Source organism: Vigna radiata, chromosome 4 (assembly GCF_000741045.1).
Source record: "Vigna radiata var. radiata cultivar VC1973A chromosome 4, Vradiata_ver6, whole genome shotgun sequence".
Taxonomy (NCBI): Eukaryota; Viridiplantae; Streptophyta; class Magnoliopsida; order Fabales; family Fabaceae; genus Vigna; species Vigna radiata.
The window spans coordinates 17,597,338-17,612,767 of record NC_028354.1 but is presented as its reverse complement, the minus strand read 5'-3'; the positions used below and the strand labels follow the sequence as shown (position 1 = coordinate 17,612,767).

The 15,430-nt window shown below is 24.4% G+C and overlaps 1 protein-coding gene across 3 annotated transcripts; it reads right to left on the bottom strand.

Moving 5' to 3' along the window:
* Positions 1-2,453: 2,453 nt before the first annotated feature.
* LOC106759006 (NAC domain-containing protein 92) lies at positions 2,454-4,990 on the bottom strand. Of its 3 annotated transcripts, none has more exons than XM_022779545.1 (4): positions 4,934-4,990; positions 3,887-4,098; positions 3,519-3,787; positions 2,454-3,376 (listed from the first exon to the last, which is right to left on the bottom strand). In XM_022779545.1, the coding sequence occupies exons 2-4, from the start codon at positions 4,071-4,073 to the stop codon at positions 2,792-2,794; spliced, it is 1,041 nt and encodes a 346-aa protein (XP_022635266.1). In that variant the 5' UTR covers positions 4,074-4,098; positions 4,934-4,990; the 3' UTR covers positions 2,454-2,791. The 3 variants fall into 3 exon arrangements, with proteins under 3 accessions (XP_022635266.1, XP_014497505.1, XP_022635265.1); XM_014642019.2 differs by lacking the exon at positions 4,934-4,990 and adding an exon at positions 4,210-4,541; XM_022779544.1 differs by lacking the exon at positions 4,934-4,990 and having other exon boundaries at positions 3,887-4,540.
* Between the last annotated feature and the right edge of the window lie 10,440 nt (positions 4,991-15,430).

Sequence of the window (15,430 nt, the reverse complement as noted above, 5' to 3'; positions counted from 1 at the left end):
TGATAGTATCTTGACTCACTTCGACATTTACAGTCCCATTATCTCTAGTAGTCTGATAAATCAGCTCATTAGATGAGGTCAACAGAACTCGATGGCTTTTTTCACAGCAACAGGTAATCCTTAACCAATCTTGATTTAGACCCATTTGAACATTAATGACTGCTCCGACATCATCTTTTATAGACATATTTTGTATTCCATCCGTCAAATTTGAACAACCTTTGTATATCCTTTGTATACCTTTGATACTCTTTTCTACATCATTTCTACATCTTTTGTAAAAATATTTAGAAGTGGTGTATATCATTTGTAAACCTTATGTACACCCGTTTTACACATTTTCTACACTCTTTGTACATTATTTGTACACACTTTCTACATCATTTCTAAATTTTTCTACATTTTTGTACACCTTTTGTATACTTTTTGTACAACCTTTGTGTACCATTTGTACACCCTATCTATATCTTTTGTAGAAAGATGTAAAAAGAGTATACACCATTTTTACACCTTTTGTACGCCATTTGTACACTCTTTTTACACNTTTTTTTTATACCCTTTGTAGAAAGATGTAGAAATGGTGTACACAATTTGTACAAAAGGGTGTACAAAATGACATACATCTTTCTACATCTTTTGTAGAAAGATCTATATAAGTGTATAAAAGGTGTAAAATGTGTGTACAAAGGGTGTATACAGAGGGTCCAGCGCGAGGCGTGCACGTGACCGGTAGTTGGGAACTAGGGTTTACAGAGGGTTGTCTTTTCCACGGTAGGAGCGCACGACGCGAGGCGTTCACGTGACCGGTAGTTAGGAACTAGGGTTTATAGAGGGTTGCCTTCTCCACGGTAGCAGCGCACGGACGCGCACGGCATGAGGCGTTCACGTGACCGGTAGTTAGGAACTAGGGTTTATAGAGGGTTGCCTTCTCCACGGTAGCAGAAAACAGGCACGCACGCCCTAGACAGGCGGTTACGACAAACCGTGCACGAAGTCAGGCGTGACCTTAGTCTATCTCGGCGTCACATAAGAGTCCTGACACCGGACGAGAGTTAACAGCGACCGATTGTGTCTGCATGACTTTTTTGGATCGTCACGACATCGCGAGCCAAGGTGCCGGATAAGAGATATCGAAGCCCGACCGCCCGACGGCTCCCCTTTGGGTAGAAGGAAACAAGGTAATTAGATTATGTCAAAACGTAATTAAAAGAATTGGGCCACAGATTGGGCCATGATTAAGGAATAGGTAATCAAGGGCCCATAGTGAATACTATAAATATAAGTCAAAGGTGAACAGTAGTTGGTTACATTGAATGCTCATTTATTTTTGCTAGTTAAATTCTCTTTCCACTTCTACTCTTTTTATCATATTGACTTGAGCGTCGGAGTGCCTTTAGCAGATACCTGACCAGTTTGAACAAGAACGTACAGAATCAAGATGGGATAGTTAAAGATAGTATACACGTGGAGCATCCGGAGACCTAGAGAAAATTATGCAGGAGAGGATAGAGAAGGTTCATCCAGAACAATTACTATTAATTCTTAAAAATTCATTATTTGAAATTTGTTCATTATCGTTTGTTGTTTAATCACTCATGCGAGTACTGGTTGTTGGCCTAACACAGAGAAAGAAAAAGAAAAAGAAAAGGAGATGACGCAAACTGATGCAAATCATCACTAACTAATATTCCAGACAAAATCAATATTATAAACCTATTATTAGGTTTCAGAAGGACGTGTTTAACTCATAACATGTGTTATATTATATCTAGATATATCTTTAATAGGAAAGTAATATCTCATTATTAAGATAAATGTTTACGATAATTACCTTCTTTTTATAGAGGAATCTGTCCACTAAACAATACATATTTATTAATTAATTAATTAAGCTCGTTTCTTTTTGCGGTAATTCAATTAAGAAGTTTCGAGTATAATATGTATTTTATTTTTATTTTAATACAATTTTACTGTTCATTAAACTTGTATTTATTTGAAATAAATTACCCAAACATTAGCTAGAGTGACTGGCTATGACTAAGACCACATTATCTAAAGCAGATGGTAGGTTAATCCTGGATCCAAAAGTTGCTTTGACAATCCCTAAACATGGTTTAACTACTTATAATTAGGGACGGAACTAGATTAGTATAGGGTAGGTGACCATATATAAAATATCATCAACATTTTTTTTTTGTAAAATTTTATGTTGGACAGTAATATTTTATAAAATTAGAAGTTATAATGTTTTAATATGTAGGATCGTATTAGGAATTTTATTAATAAATTACTAACTGAAAAGGGTAAATTAACCTTCATAAGTTCTTATTTATTTATTTGAAAAGGTGATTTTAAATGAGATGTACCAACACAACTAGGCTACATCTGAAAGCACACTACAAAATGTAAAGAAATTATCACCTCATGAATGCAGAGAGAAGAGGAATAATTTGATTATATTAAATTACAAATAGAGTAAATTTTAATAAAAAACTACATAATAATTTATTTTTTAAAATAAAAATTACATATAAAATGCAGAGAAAGGGATAGAAGGGTGCTACATTTCCTCTTCAATCTATAAGTAGCTCAGGATAGGGTACTAGGTTGTAAAATGCTGAAAATAAGGATTAACATATATATATATTACAAAATATAGACTATTCAGCAGTTATTTATTTTATGCATTTCTTATAGTTGCTATAATGTTCATGCTGCTGTAGGGATCCACCTATATGTATCATATAATATATAATTGACATAGTTTCTGTCTTACACTAAATATTATTCCTTAACCTTCTTCAGTAATTCCACATGCAATCGGTGTCCACATGCCCTGCACAAGCTGATCAATTTCTTGATTCTCAAGCATTGTGTCTATATCAGCATCAAAGTCTCTTCCATCAGAAAACTCTGTTTTCTGAATTTGCTTTGCATTTGGTTCATGGTTTCCAGTCATCAGCATCTTCAAGGACTGTTCTTGAGGCATATAACAATAATCTGGGTACTGTGAGTTCCCAATTTGGTTTGCAATCTGGGCTGGTTGGTCTGGGACTGAAAGGGTTGGTTTTCCAAAAGGGTAAACAGCAAAAGGAGTTGCAGAGGATGACAAGTTCAGAATAGGAGTTTCCATTATTTCAACAATGCCATCATGTGTGTTCTTCTGATCCACAGTATAATTTGGATCACGGCTGGTCACCTGAGACAACTGACCAGCAGTGGTTCTTGCTTCACTGTTGTTAGGAGAAGAATCCATCAGAGGAGGCAACAGAGAAGAAGGTGATGATGATTCGTTTCCAGAGGAATTCAACCTCCTAACGTTCAATTTCCTCCCAGAAGGACCCTTCTCAAAGACTCTGCACACCACCCATTCGCCCTATAAAATGGGGGAAATTTCAAAACAAAACAACCTTAATTAACAAATGCTAATGAAGTTTTCAAGTAAACAAGACTCAACCGTACATCACTAAAAATTTCATCATGATCATTATAATCTAGGACCATGTAATAAATCATACCTTAGCATATTGATATTGATTCTGTTTCCCTTCCAACCTATATTCATGCATAACCCAGTTTGTCTTTTCACCTCTTGGAGCTCTTCCCTTGTAGAAAACTAAAGTTTTCTTCCGCCCAATAAGTGCATTTTCCGCTATTATCTCCTTGTCTTTTCCTGTGGCTTTCCAATAACCAGCCTCAGTGGCCCTATTAGCCCTTAAACCAGTTGGGTACTTTTTGTCCCTCACGGAGAAATAATACCACTCAGTTTCACCCATTTTAGCCAATGCTTCAAAAACCAAAATAAAAAGGCATCATCAATTCACCGTCAAAGCAAGCTACAACAAGAATTCAATTAAAAAAAAATTAAATAAAATGATGGACACACCAGGCAAATTCCATGGTTCACACTTGTTCAAATCAACCTCAGCAATGGCCACAGCACAGAAACAGTTGTCAGCAACCTTCTTTATGAGGTAGTCTTTTATCAACTCCTCGTCGGTTGGATGAAATCTAAAACCAGTTGGGAAGTTAAACTTCTGATTTTCCTTACTTGGTTTGTAAACGTTCTCCATTGATCCAATCCCAAAACAAAATCCCCTGTTTCATCAAAGAAGCAAATGAAAAACAGAACACGACAAACTCGTAAATTTGTGTGCTCACGCAAAGAACACATTCAATTCTCAAACACAGGTGAATCAAGGAACCAACCAAAGGAAGCACTATTGTCTTAGTTGCAAGAACAAAAAACAACAAAGGTTTTGGGTTTTGAGGGGTTTACAAATTTTCTGCATTTGATTCTGAATTATGTAACCTAAAGGGGAAAACGACCAGAGGGAATGAACAAAAATGTTTTTTTTTTCGAGGAATTTGATGAATATGGTGTTAAGGAAAAATTGTGCAAAAAAGAAACAAAATCCTCAAATACTGGTTTTTGTGGGTATTCATGACACTGTTGACAAGTAACTGGGGAGGCTTCATGCCTGCATATGTACATGATTGAGTATCTCAAAAGTTGAAAGGTGAAATCATGATTAAAAACAATCATTTTTTATTTCCGGAAATGAAAAAAAGGCGTGACGAATAGTAAAATAATAAACATCTTCTCAATCTTTCTAAAATTATATAGTTTGCTTTTATATCTTTAAAACATATTTTATCCCAAAAACATCGTGTTTAACAAGGGGCTAAAAATTGAATTGGACATGAAAACAACTTAAACTTTAGAGTGATTAGAAATTGTGTAGAGTTTCCTTTTCTATGATTGCTAAGAACACCTCACAGAGTCACCAGTCACCAATTTAGCCTGTTGGTAAATGTTGACGTTGCGATGCTCTTCAACTTATTTACCTTCTTTGTTTATAAACCAAACACTGAAACACAATACCAATAACAACATAGAAAAACAGAAAGAAAAATGAGTTAGTGGCTTTACTTAATATATGCAACTCTGAATACAGGATAAGATGATGCTTATACCGTATAGAGAAATAGAACTCAAAACACTGTGTCTGTAAATGTTAGATGATTCAACTATTTATACCCATTTCTACATTTCTTAACGTACATAAGATGATACATGAAGTTAGAGATATAAATTTAACTTTAACTTTTTTTTCAAGAATACTTTAATTATTTGTTACAAAATTAAAATTTTGGATATCTACAAAGTTACTTTATTTTCTCAAAATCCGGCGACTTTTCAGTATAATCATATGTTATCTTTGTTTGCGTAATGATGAAATGTTATCAATCATCTAATATTTATGTGACAATGATATTCGAGTGACAGTTGTATATCTATGTAATAAAAAGATTTAACTTACAATTTCTTATTCATATGTAACGACAAATTTCCACCGACAACTCCAGTAGAGTAATGATGGTGTCATGTTATATCTCTTACTCAAAAGAAAAGAAAAATAAATATACTTTGTGTTTATCTATACATTTGTAACGATGAAATTCTATGCCAACAATATGTAATAATGAAATTTCCCTGAATTATATATTTATGTAAAAATAAGATTCGATTGACAGTTGTATATATATAATGATAATACTTTACCAATCATTATATATTTACATATAACAATAAACCTTTATAGACAATTGTAATAAAATGATAATAACATATTATCACTCTTACTCAAAAGAAAAAAAAAATATATTTCTGATTATATACATGTAAAATTATTAGATTTTTGCCAAAAGTTCTATAACTATGAAATAATGAGTTTCAACTACGGGTGGTCAAATAGAACTGAATTGCATTGCACTACTAAAATATGTAATAAATTAAAAACTAATTTGTCTAAACTAAACTATACTGTAAAACAGTTGAGACAAACTGATCTAAATTGTTTTTTGTTTTATGGTTTAAACCTCTTTTTGGTCTCTAAGTTATAAGTGTATGTTCAGTTTAGTCCCCGTTTTAAAAAATGTAAATCTTTGGTCCCTAAGTTATAAAAAAATGTATCAAATGAGTCCTTTTTTTATGTTCATGGTCAAAGTACAAAGAGCAATCTAAAGTGTTGTTATTATTAAGAAACAAATCAGAGCAATCTAAAGATGTAGCAATTGTTAAGAAACAATCAAAAACAATATTTCAAGTCAAAGTACAAAGAGCAATCTAAAGTGCTGTTATTATTAAGAAACAAATCAGAGCAATCTAAAGATGTAGCAGTTGTTAAGAAACAATCAAAAACAGTATTTCAAGTCAAAAAAGGACTCATTTGATACATTTTTTTTATAACTTAGGGATCAAAGATTTACATTTTTTAAAACGGGGACTAAACTGAACATCCACTTATAACTTAGAGACCAAAAAGAGGTTTAAACCTTGTTTTATCAAACTGGACTGAACTGGACTATACTAAATTGTAATAAACTACCATATAAATTGATCTGAATTACCAACTACACTATTTTTAAACTGGATTGTACTAATTTTAACACTGTCCTAGTTTTTATTAAGCATTTTTCTTTAAACTTTTCCACTTTCCTGAACTGCCACAAACACATACAATTGAAATTGTACAGCTTTATTACAAGAAGATTAGTTATTTAAATTTTTTAAATGATACCTTGGAACAACACGGTAATTATATTAAAAAAATTATTAAAGTAACTTTTATTATTATATGTGTATGAAAATTATTTTATTTTATTTTTTATTTATTTTATTTTATTTTATTTTTTGTTTTTTATTTATATTTATTTTTTCAACAATATTATTTTACTTTAATATTTATTTTTTTAATTTTTTATTTATATTTTTCTGTTTTATATGTGTACATAATTTATTTTATCTTTTTATCTACTTATTTTATTTTAAAATAATTTTTTATTTATATTTATGTTGGTGCCTCGTAAAATTGTTTTATTAATCAATTATTTATATTTTATTATATAAAAATTAAAATAATATTTATTAATTATTATAATATAATAAAATATGATACTAAAAAAGTTACTCTTAATAAACGTATGTTAATTTTTAGTCATTTGATATTTCTATAATATTAATTATTTTTGCTATATAACTATTTTTTATGATATTTCATTATATAGTCATTTAATAAAATTTAACATTAAAAAATACATATTAGTTTTAGTCTATAAAATACTACTATTTAAAAATAATAATATTGATATTTATTTTAAAGTAAATTGATTTTTAAAATAAATAGTTATTTTAGTGTGTGAACTTACATACATTTTAATATCACTAAAAGTTTTTTTAACATATTTTTACATATTTAATAATATGTTAAAAAATATAATATATTTAAAGTATTACTTTTTATATATATAGCCTTTTTTCTTTTATGATTTCTATTACTTAATCATTTAATAAAATTAAATTTAATAAAATTTATTTTACATTTATTATTTAAAATAATATTATTTCAAAAGTAATATATATTTATTGATAAAAAAATATAAAAATTTGTGATAAAAAAGTTTTCTTAAAAAATTCATTATTAATTTTTTATGTGAATTTTTTTTATTAATATTAATTTTCTTGGCAAGACGAAGCAGTTGAACGAAAAAAAAAAGAAGAAATAGATACAGTTCTTGCAGTTAACTAAACCAAAAATGTAATAAGTTCAGTTTTTAAAAACTAAATCATATAATAGTATACTAAACTTTAAGTAAAAATGAATCAGCTTTTTTTAATATAATATAGTATAATTAACTATAGTACAGTACAAATCAATTATTTTTGCCCAGCCCTAATTTCTAATAATAATTATTTGTTACAAAATTAAAATTTTGAATATCTACGAAGAGTTTCTTTAGTTTTAAAAGTTACTTTATTTTTACAAAAATTATGCCACTTTATAATATAACCATATGTCATTTTTGTTTGTGTAATGAAGAATTCAAACCAATCATTTTATATTTGTGTATATTTATGTGATAATGATATTGGACTAACAATTATATATATATATATATATATATATATATATATATATATATATATATATATATATATATATATATATATATATATATATATATATAACAAAGAAATTTGTATAGCTATAGGATAAAGAGATAATACGTTTCGGTTTATATACATTATTTCAGTTTATCTATACTATATATACATGTAAAATTATTAGATTCTAGCAAAAGTTCTATAATTATGTAACAATAATATTTTACCTATAATTTTATATTTATATTTATGTAATAATACGTTTCTACTATTAATTATTTGTTACAAAATTAAAATTTTGAATATCTACAAAATTTATTTTAAAAGTTAATTTATTTTCTCAAAATTAGCCGACTTTACAATATAATCATATGTCATCACTGTCTGTCTGTGTAATGATGAAGTATTATCAATCATCTAATATTTATGTAATAATGATATTCCACTGACAGTTGTATATCTATGTAATAAAGAGATTTTACTGACAATTCTTTATTTATACGTAACAACAAGTTTTCACCGATAATTCCAATAGAATGATAGTATCATGTTATCACTCTTACTCAAAAGAGAAGAAAAATAAATATACTTTTTGTTTACCAATACATTTGTAATGATAAATTCTATACCAACAATTCCACACCTATGTTATTACGAAATTTTCTTGAATTTTATATTTATGTAATAATGAGGTTCGATTGACAGTTGTATGTCTATATAATAATAATATTTCACCAATCATTATATTTTTATATAAAACAAAAATTATTTATAAAAAATTGAAATAAAATGATAATAACATATTAAAAGGGAAAAAAAAAAACAAATACATTATTTTTGTTTGTGTATACTATATACATGTAAAGTTATTAGATTCTAGCAAAAGTTCTATTACAATGTAATAATGAGATTTTACCTATAATTTTATATTCATGTAATAATGAGTTTCTACTAATAATTATTTTTTACAAATTAAAATTTTGAATATCTACGAAGAGTTCTCTTAGTTTTAAAAATTACTTTATTTTTACAAAAAAATTGTCACCTTACAATATAACCATATGTCATTTTTTTTTATAATGATGAATTCTTACCAATCATTTTATATTCGTGTATATTTATGTGATAATGATATTCGACTAACAATTGTATATATATAATAAAGAGATTTGTATATCTATATAATAAAGAGATCTTTTCATTGAAAGTTTTTATTTATATGTAATATCAAGTTTTCACTCATATTATTGCTCTTACTCAAAAGAGAAGAAAAATAAATATATTTTTTGTTTATCTATACATTTGTAATGATAAAATTCTATTCCAATAATTCTACACTTATGTAATAGTGAATTTTTCCTTAATTTTATATTTAAGTAATAATGTGATTTGATTGACAGTTGTTTATATATACAATAAAAACATTTCACCCATCATTATATATTTATATATAATAACAAGTCTTTATACACAACTGTAATAAAATGATAATAACATATTAACACTCTTACACAAAAAAATACACTATTTCAGTTTATCTATACTATATATACAAGTAAAATTGTTAGATTCTAGCAAAAGTTCAATAATTATGTAATAATTATATTTTACCTATAATTTCATATTTATGTAATAATACGTTTCTACTATTAATTATTTGTTACAAAATTAAAATTTTGAATATCTACAAAGAGTTTTTGTATATTTAAAAGTTAATTTATTTTCTCAAAATTAGACGATTTTACAATATTATCATATGTCATCACTGTATTTGTAATGATGAAGTGTTATCAATCATCTAATATTTATGTGATAATGATATTTCATTGACAGTTGTATATCTATGTAATAAAGAGATTTTACTGACAATTCTTTATTTATATGTACCAACAAGTTTTCACCGATAATTCAAGTAGAATGATGGTATCATATTATCACTCTTACTCAAAAGAGAAGAAAAATAAATATTCTTTTTGTTTATCTATACACTTGTAATGATAAATTCAATACCAACAATTCTACACCTATGTTATTATGAAATTTTCTTGAATTTTTATTTATGTAATAATAATGTTCGATTGACAATTATATGTCTATATAATAATAATATTTAACCAATCATTATATTTTTATATAAAACAAAAATTCTTTATAAACAATTGTAATAAAATGATAATAACATATTAAAGGAAAAAAAAAACAAATACATTATTTTTGTTTGTGTATAGTATATATACATGTAAAGTTATTAGATTCTAGCAAAAGTTCTATTACTATGTAATAATGATATTTTACCTATAATTTTATATTCATGTAATAATGAGTTTCTAGTAATAATTATTTTTTATAAATTAAAATTTTGAATATGTACGAAGAGTTCTCTTAGTTTTAAAATTTACTTTATTTTTACAAAAAAATTGTCACTTTACAATATAACCATATGCCATTTTTTTTTGTATAATGATGAATTCTTACCAATCATTTTATATTCGTATATATTTATGTGATAATGATATTCGACTAACAATTGTATATATATAATAAAGAGATTTGTATATCTATATAATAAATAGATTTTTCACTTAAAACTTTTATTTATATTTAATGTCAAGTTTTCACTCACAATTCCAGTAGAATGATGGTGTCATATTGTTCTTATTACTCAAAAGAGAAGAAAAATAAATATACTTTTTGTTTATCTATACATTTGTAATGATGAAATTCTATTTCAATAATTCTACACTTATATAATGATGAATTTTTCCTTAATTTTATATTTAAGTAATAATGAGATTCGATTGAGAGTTGTTTATTTATACAATAAGAATATTTCACCAATCATTATATATTTATATATAACAAGTCTTTATAGACAACTGTAATAAAATGATAATAACATATTATCACTCTTACAAAAAGAAAAATACATTATTTCAGTTTATCTATACTACATATACATGAAATTATTAAATTCTAGCAAAAGTTCTATAATTATGTAATAATGATATTTTACCTAATTTTATATTTATGTGATGATATGTTTCTACTATTAATTATTTGTTACAAAATTAAAATTTGAATATCTACGAAGAGCTATTTTAGTTTTAAAAGTTACTTTATTTTCTCAAAATTTGGGGACTTTACAGTATAATCATATGTCATCACTCTGTGTAATGATGAAGTGTTATCAATCATCTAATATTTATGTGATAATGATATTCCACTGACAGTTGTATATTTATGTAATAAAGAGATTTTACTGACAATTTTTTATTTATATGCAACAACAAGTTTTCACAGATAATAAAAAAAAGAGAAGAAAAATAAATATAATTTCTGTTTATCTATACATTTGTAATGATAGATTTTATACCAACAATTATACACCTATGTTATAATAAAATTTTCTTGAATTTAATATTTATGTAATAATGAGATTCGATTGACAGTTGTATAAAACAAAAAATATTTATATACAATTGTAGTAAAATGGTAATAAGATACTATATCACTCTTACTCAAAAGGAAAAAAAAATACATTATTTTTTTTATGTATACTATACATACATGTAAAGTTATTACATTCTAGTAAAGTTCTATTATTATGTCATAACGAGATTTTAACTATAATTTTATATTTATGTAATAATGAGTTTCTATTAATAATTATTTGTTACAAAATTAAAATTTTGAATTTCTACAAAGAGTTCTTTTAATTTTAAAAGTTACTTCATTTTTACAAAATTTAGCCTCTGCACAATATGAAAACATGTCATTTTTTGTTGTGTGATAATGAATTCTTACCGATCATTTTATATTCATGTGATAATGATATTTGACTAACATTTATATATATATATATATATATATATATATATATATATATATTTTCTTTATTGACAATTTTTTATTTATATGTAACTGACAAATTTTCAACCACAATTCTAGTAAAACCATGGTGTTATATTATTTCTCTTACTCAAAAGAAAAGAAAAAATAAATATACTTTTTTTTTTTCTAAACATTTGTATTGATGAAATTCTATACCAATAATTATATATTTATATAATTATAAACTTTTCCTGAATTTTATATTTAAGAACTAATTAGGTTTGATTGATAGTTGTTTATATACACAATAATGATATTTTACTAGTAAATATATATTTATATACAACCATAAATCTTTATAAACAATTGTAAAAAAATGATAATAACATATTATCACTTTTATAAAAAAAAAAAGAGTACTTTATTTAAGTTTATCTATAATATATACATGTAAAATTATTAGATTCTAGCAAAAGTTCTATAATTATGTGATAATGATATTTAACCTATAATTTTATTTTTATGCAATAATACCTTTTTACTATTAATTATTTGTTAAAAAAATTAAAATTTTGAATACTTACAAAGAGTTTTTTTAGTTTTAAAAGTTACTTTATATTCCAAAAATTAGGCAACTTAATCATCTGTCACTTCTGTCTGTGTAATGATGAAATGTTATCTATCATCTAATATTTATGTGATAATTATATTCGACTGACAGTTGTATATCTATGAAATAAAGAGATTTCATTGTCAATTTTTTATTTATATGTAACAATAAGTTTTAACCAATAATTCCAGTAGAATGATGATGACATATTATCAACTCTTACTCAAAGGAGAAGAAAAATAAATATACTTTTTATTTATATATATATATATATATATATATATATATATATGTATATATATATAGACACATTTGTAATGATGAAATTTTATACCAACAATTTTACACTTATGTTATAATGAAATTTTTTTGAATTTTATATTTAAATAATAATGAGGTTCGATTTACAGTTATATTTATATATAATAATAATATTTCACCAATCATTATATTTTTATATAAAATAATAAATCTTAATAGACAATTGTAATAAAATGATAATAACATACTCAAAAGGAAAACAAAAGAAATACATTATTTTTGTTTATCTATATGTACTATATATAGATGTATAATTATTAGATTCTAGCAAGTTCTATAATTATGTAATAATGAGATTTTACGTATAATTTTATTTTGATGTAATAATGAGTTTCTAATAATAATTATTTGTTACAAGAATAAAATTTTAAATATCTACATAGAATTCTTTTACTTTTAAAAGTTATTTTATTTTTACAAAATTTGGCCACTATACAATATAACCATATGTCATTTTTTATTGTGTAATGAGAAATTTTAACAAATCATTTTGTATTCATGTATAATTATGTGATAATGATATTCGACCAGTAATTATATATATATATATATATATATATATATTAAAGAGATTTTTTATTGTTAATTTTTTATTTACATGTAAGGACAAGTTTTCACTCATAATTCCACTAAAATGATGATATCATATTATTTCTCTTATTTAAAAGAGAAGAAAAATAAATATACTTTTTATTTATCTATATTTTTGTAACGATGAAATTCTAAACCGATAATTATATACTTATCTAATAATAAAATTTTCCTAAATTTTATATTTATATAATAATAAGGTTTTATTTACAGTTGTTTATAAATACAATAATAATATTTCACCAATCATTATATATTTATAAATAACAATAAATTTTATAGACAATTGTAATAAAATGATAATAACATATTATCACTCTTACTAAAAAATACATTATTTCAGTTTATCTATACTATATATACATGTAAAATTATTAGATTATAGCAAAAGTTCTATAATTATGTTATAATGATATTTTAACAATAATTTTATATTTAAGCAATAATAAGTTTCTATTAATAATTATTTATTACAAAATTAAAGTTTTGAATATTTACAAAGAGTTCTTTTAGTTTTAAAAGTTACTTTATTTTCTCATAATTAGACGACTTTATAGTGTAATCATATGTCATCTCCAACCGTGTAATGATGAAGTGTTATCAATCATCTACTATTTATGTAATAATGATATTCGACTAACACTTGTATATTTATGTAATAAAATTTTTTATTTATATTTCAGTAGAATGATGGTATCATATTATCCCTCTTACTCAAAAGAGAGGAAAACTAAATATATTTTTTGTTTATCTATACATTTGTAATAATGAAATTCTATACCAATAATTATATATTTATGTAATTATAAAATTTTCCTAAATTTTATATTTATGTAATAATGAGGTTTGATTGACAGTTGTCTATATATACAACAATAATATGTCACCAATCATTATATATTTATATATAACAATAAATTTTATAGACAACTGTAATCAAATGATAATAACATATTATCAATCTTATTAAAAAATACATTATTTTAGTTTATCTATACTATATATACATGTGATCAATTATTTTATTCTAGCAAAAGTTCTATAATTATGTAATAATGATATTTTACCAATAATTTTATATTTAAGCAATAATTAGTTTCTACTAATAATTATTTGTTACAAAATTAAAGTTTTGAATATCAACAAAGAGTAAATTTTAGTTTTAAAAGTTACTTTATTTTCTCAAAATTAGACGAATTTATAATGTAATCATATGTCAAACTGTGTAATGATGAAGTGTTTTCAATCATCTACTATTTATGTAATAATGATATTCAAGTGACACTTATATATTTATGTAGTAAAGAGATTTCACTCACAATTTTTTATTTATATTCCAGTAGAATGATGGTGTCATATTATCCTCTTACTTAAAAGAGAAGAAAAATAAATATACTTTTTGTAATGATGAAATTCTATACCAATAATTATATACTTATGTAAAAATAAAATTTTCCTAAATTTTATATTTATGTAATAATGAAATTTGATTGATAGTTGTTTATATATGCAATAATAATATTTCACCAATCATTATATATTTATATATAACAATAAATTTTATAGACAATTGTAATAAAATGATAATAACATATTATCAATCTTACTAAAAAGTACATTATTTCAGTTTATCTATAGTGTGTATACATGTAAAGTTATTAGATTCTAGCAAAAGTTCTATAATTATGTAATAATGATATTTTACCAATAATTTTATATCTAAGCAATATTAAGTTTTTTTCTAATAATTATTTGCTACAAAATTAAAGTTTTGAATATCTACAAAGAGGTTTTTTAGTTTTAAAAGTTACTCTATTTTCTCAAAATTTGGCGACTTTATAAGGTAATCATATGTCATCTCTCACTTTGTAATGATGAAGTGTTATCAATCATCTACTATTTATGTAATCCACTGACACTTGTATGTCTATGTAATAAAGAGATTTCCCTCACAATTTTTTATTTATATTCGCGTAGAATGATGGTGTCATATTATCCCTCTTACTCAAAAGAGAAGAAAAATAAATATACTTTTTGTTTATCTATACATTTGTAATGACGAAATTCTATACAAATAATTATATACTTATATAATAATAAAATTTTCCTAAATTTTATATTTATGTAAT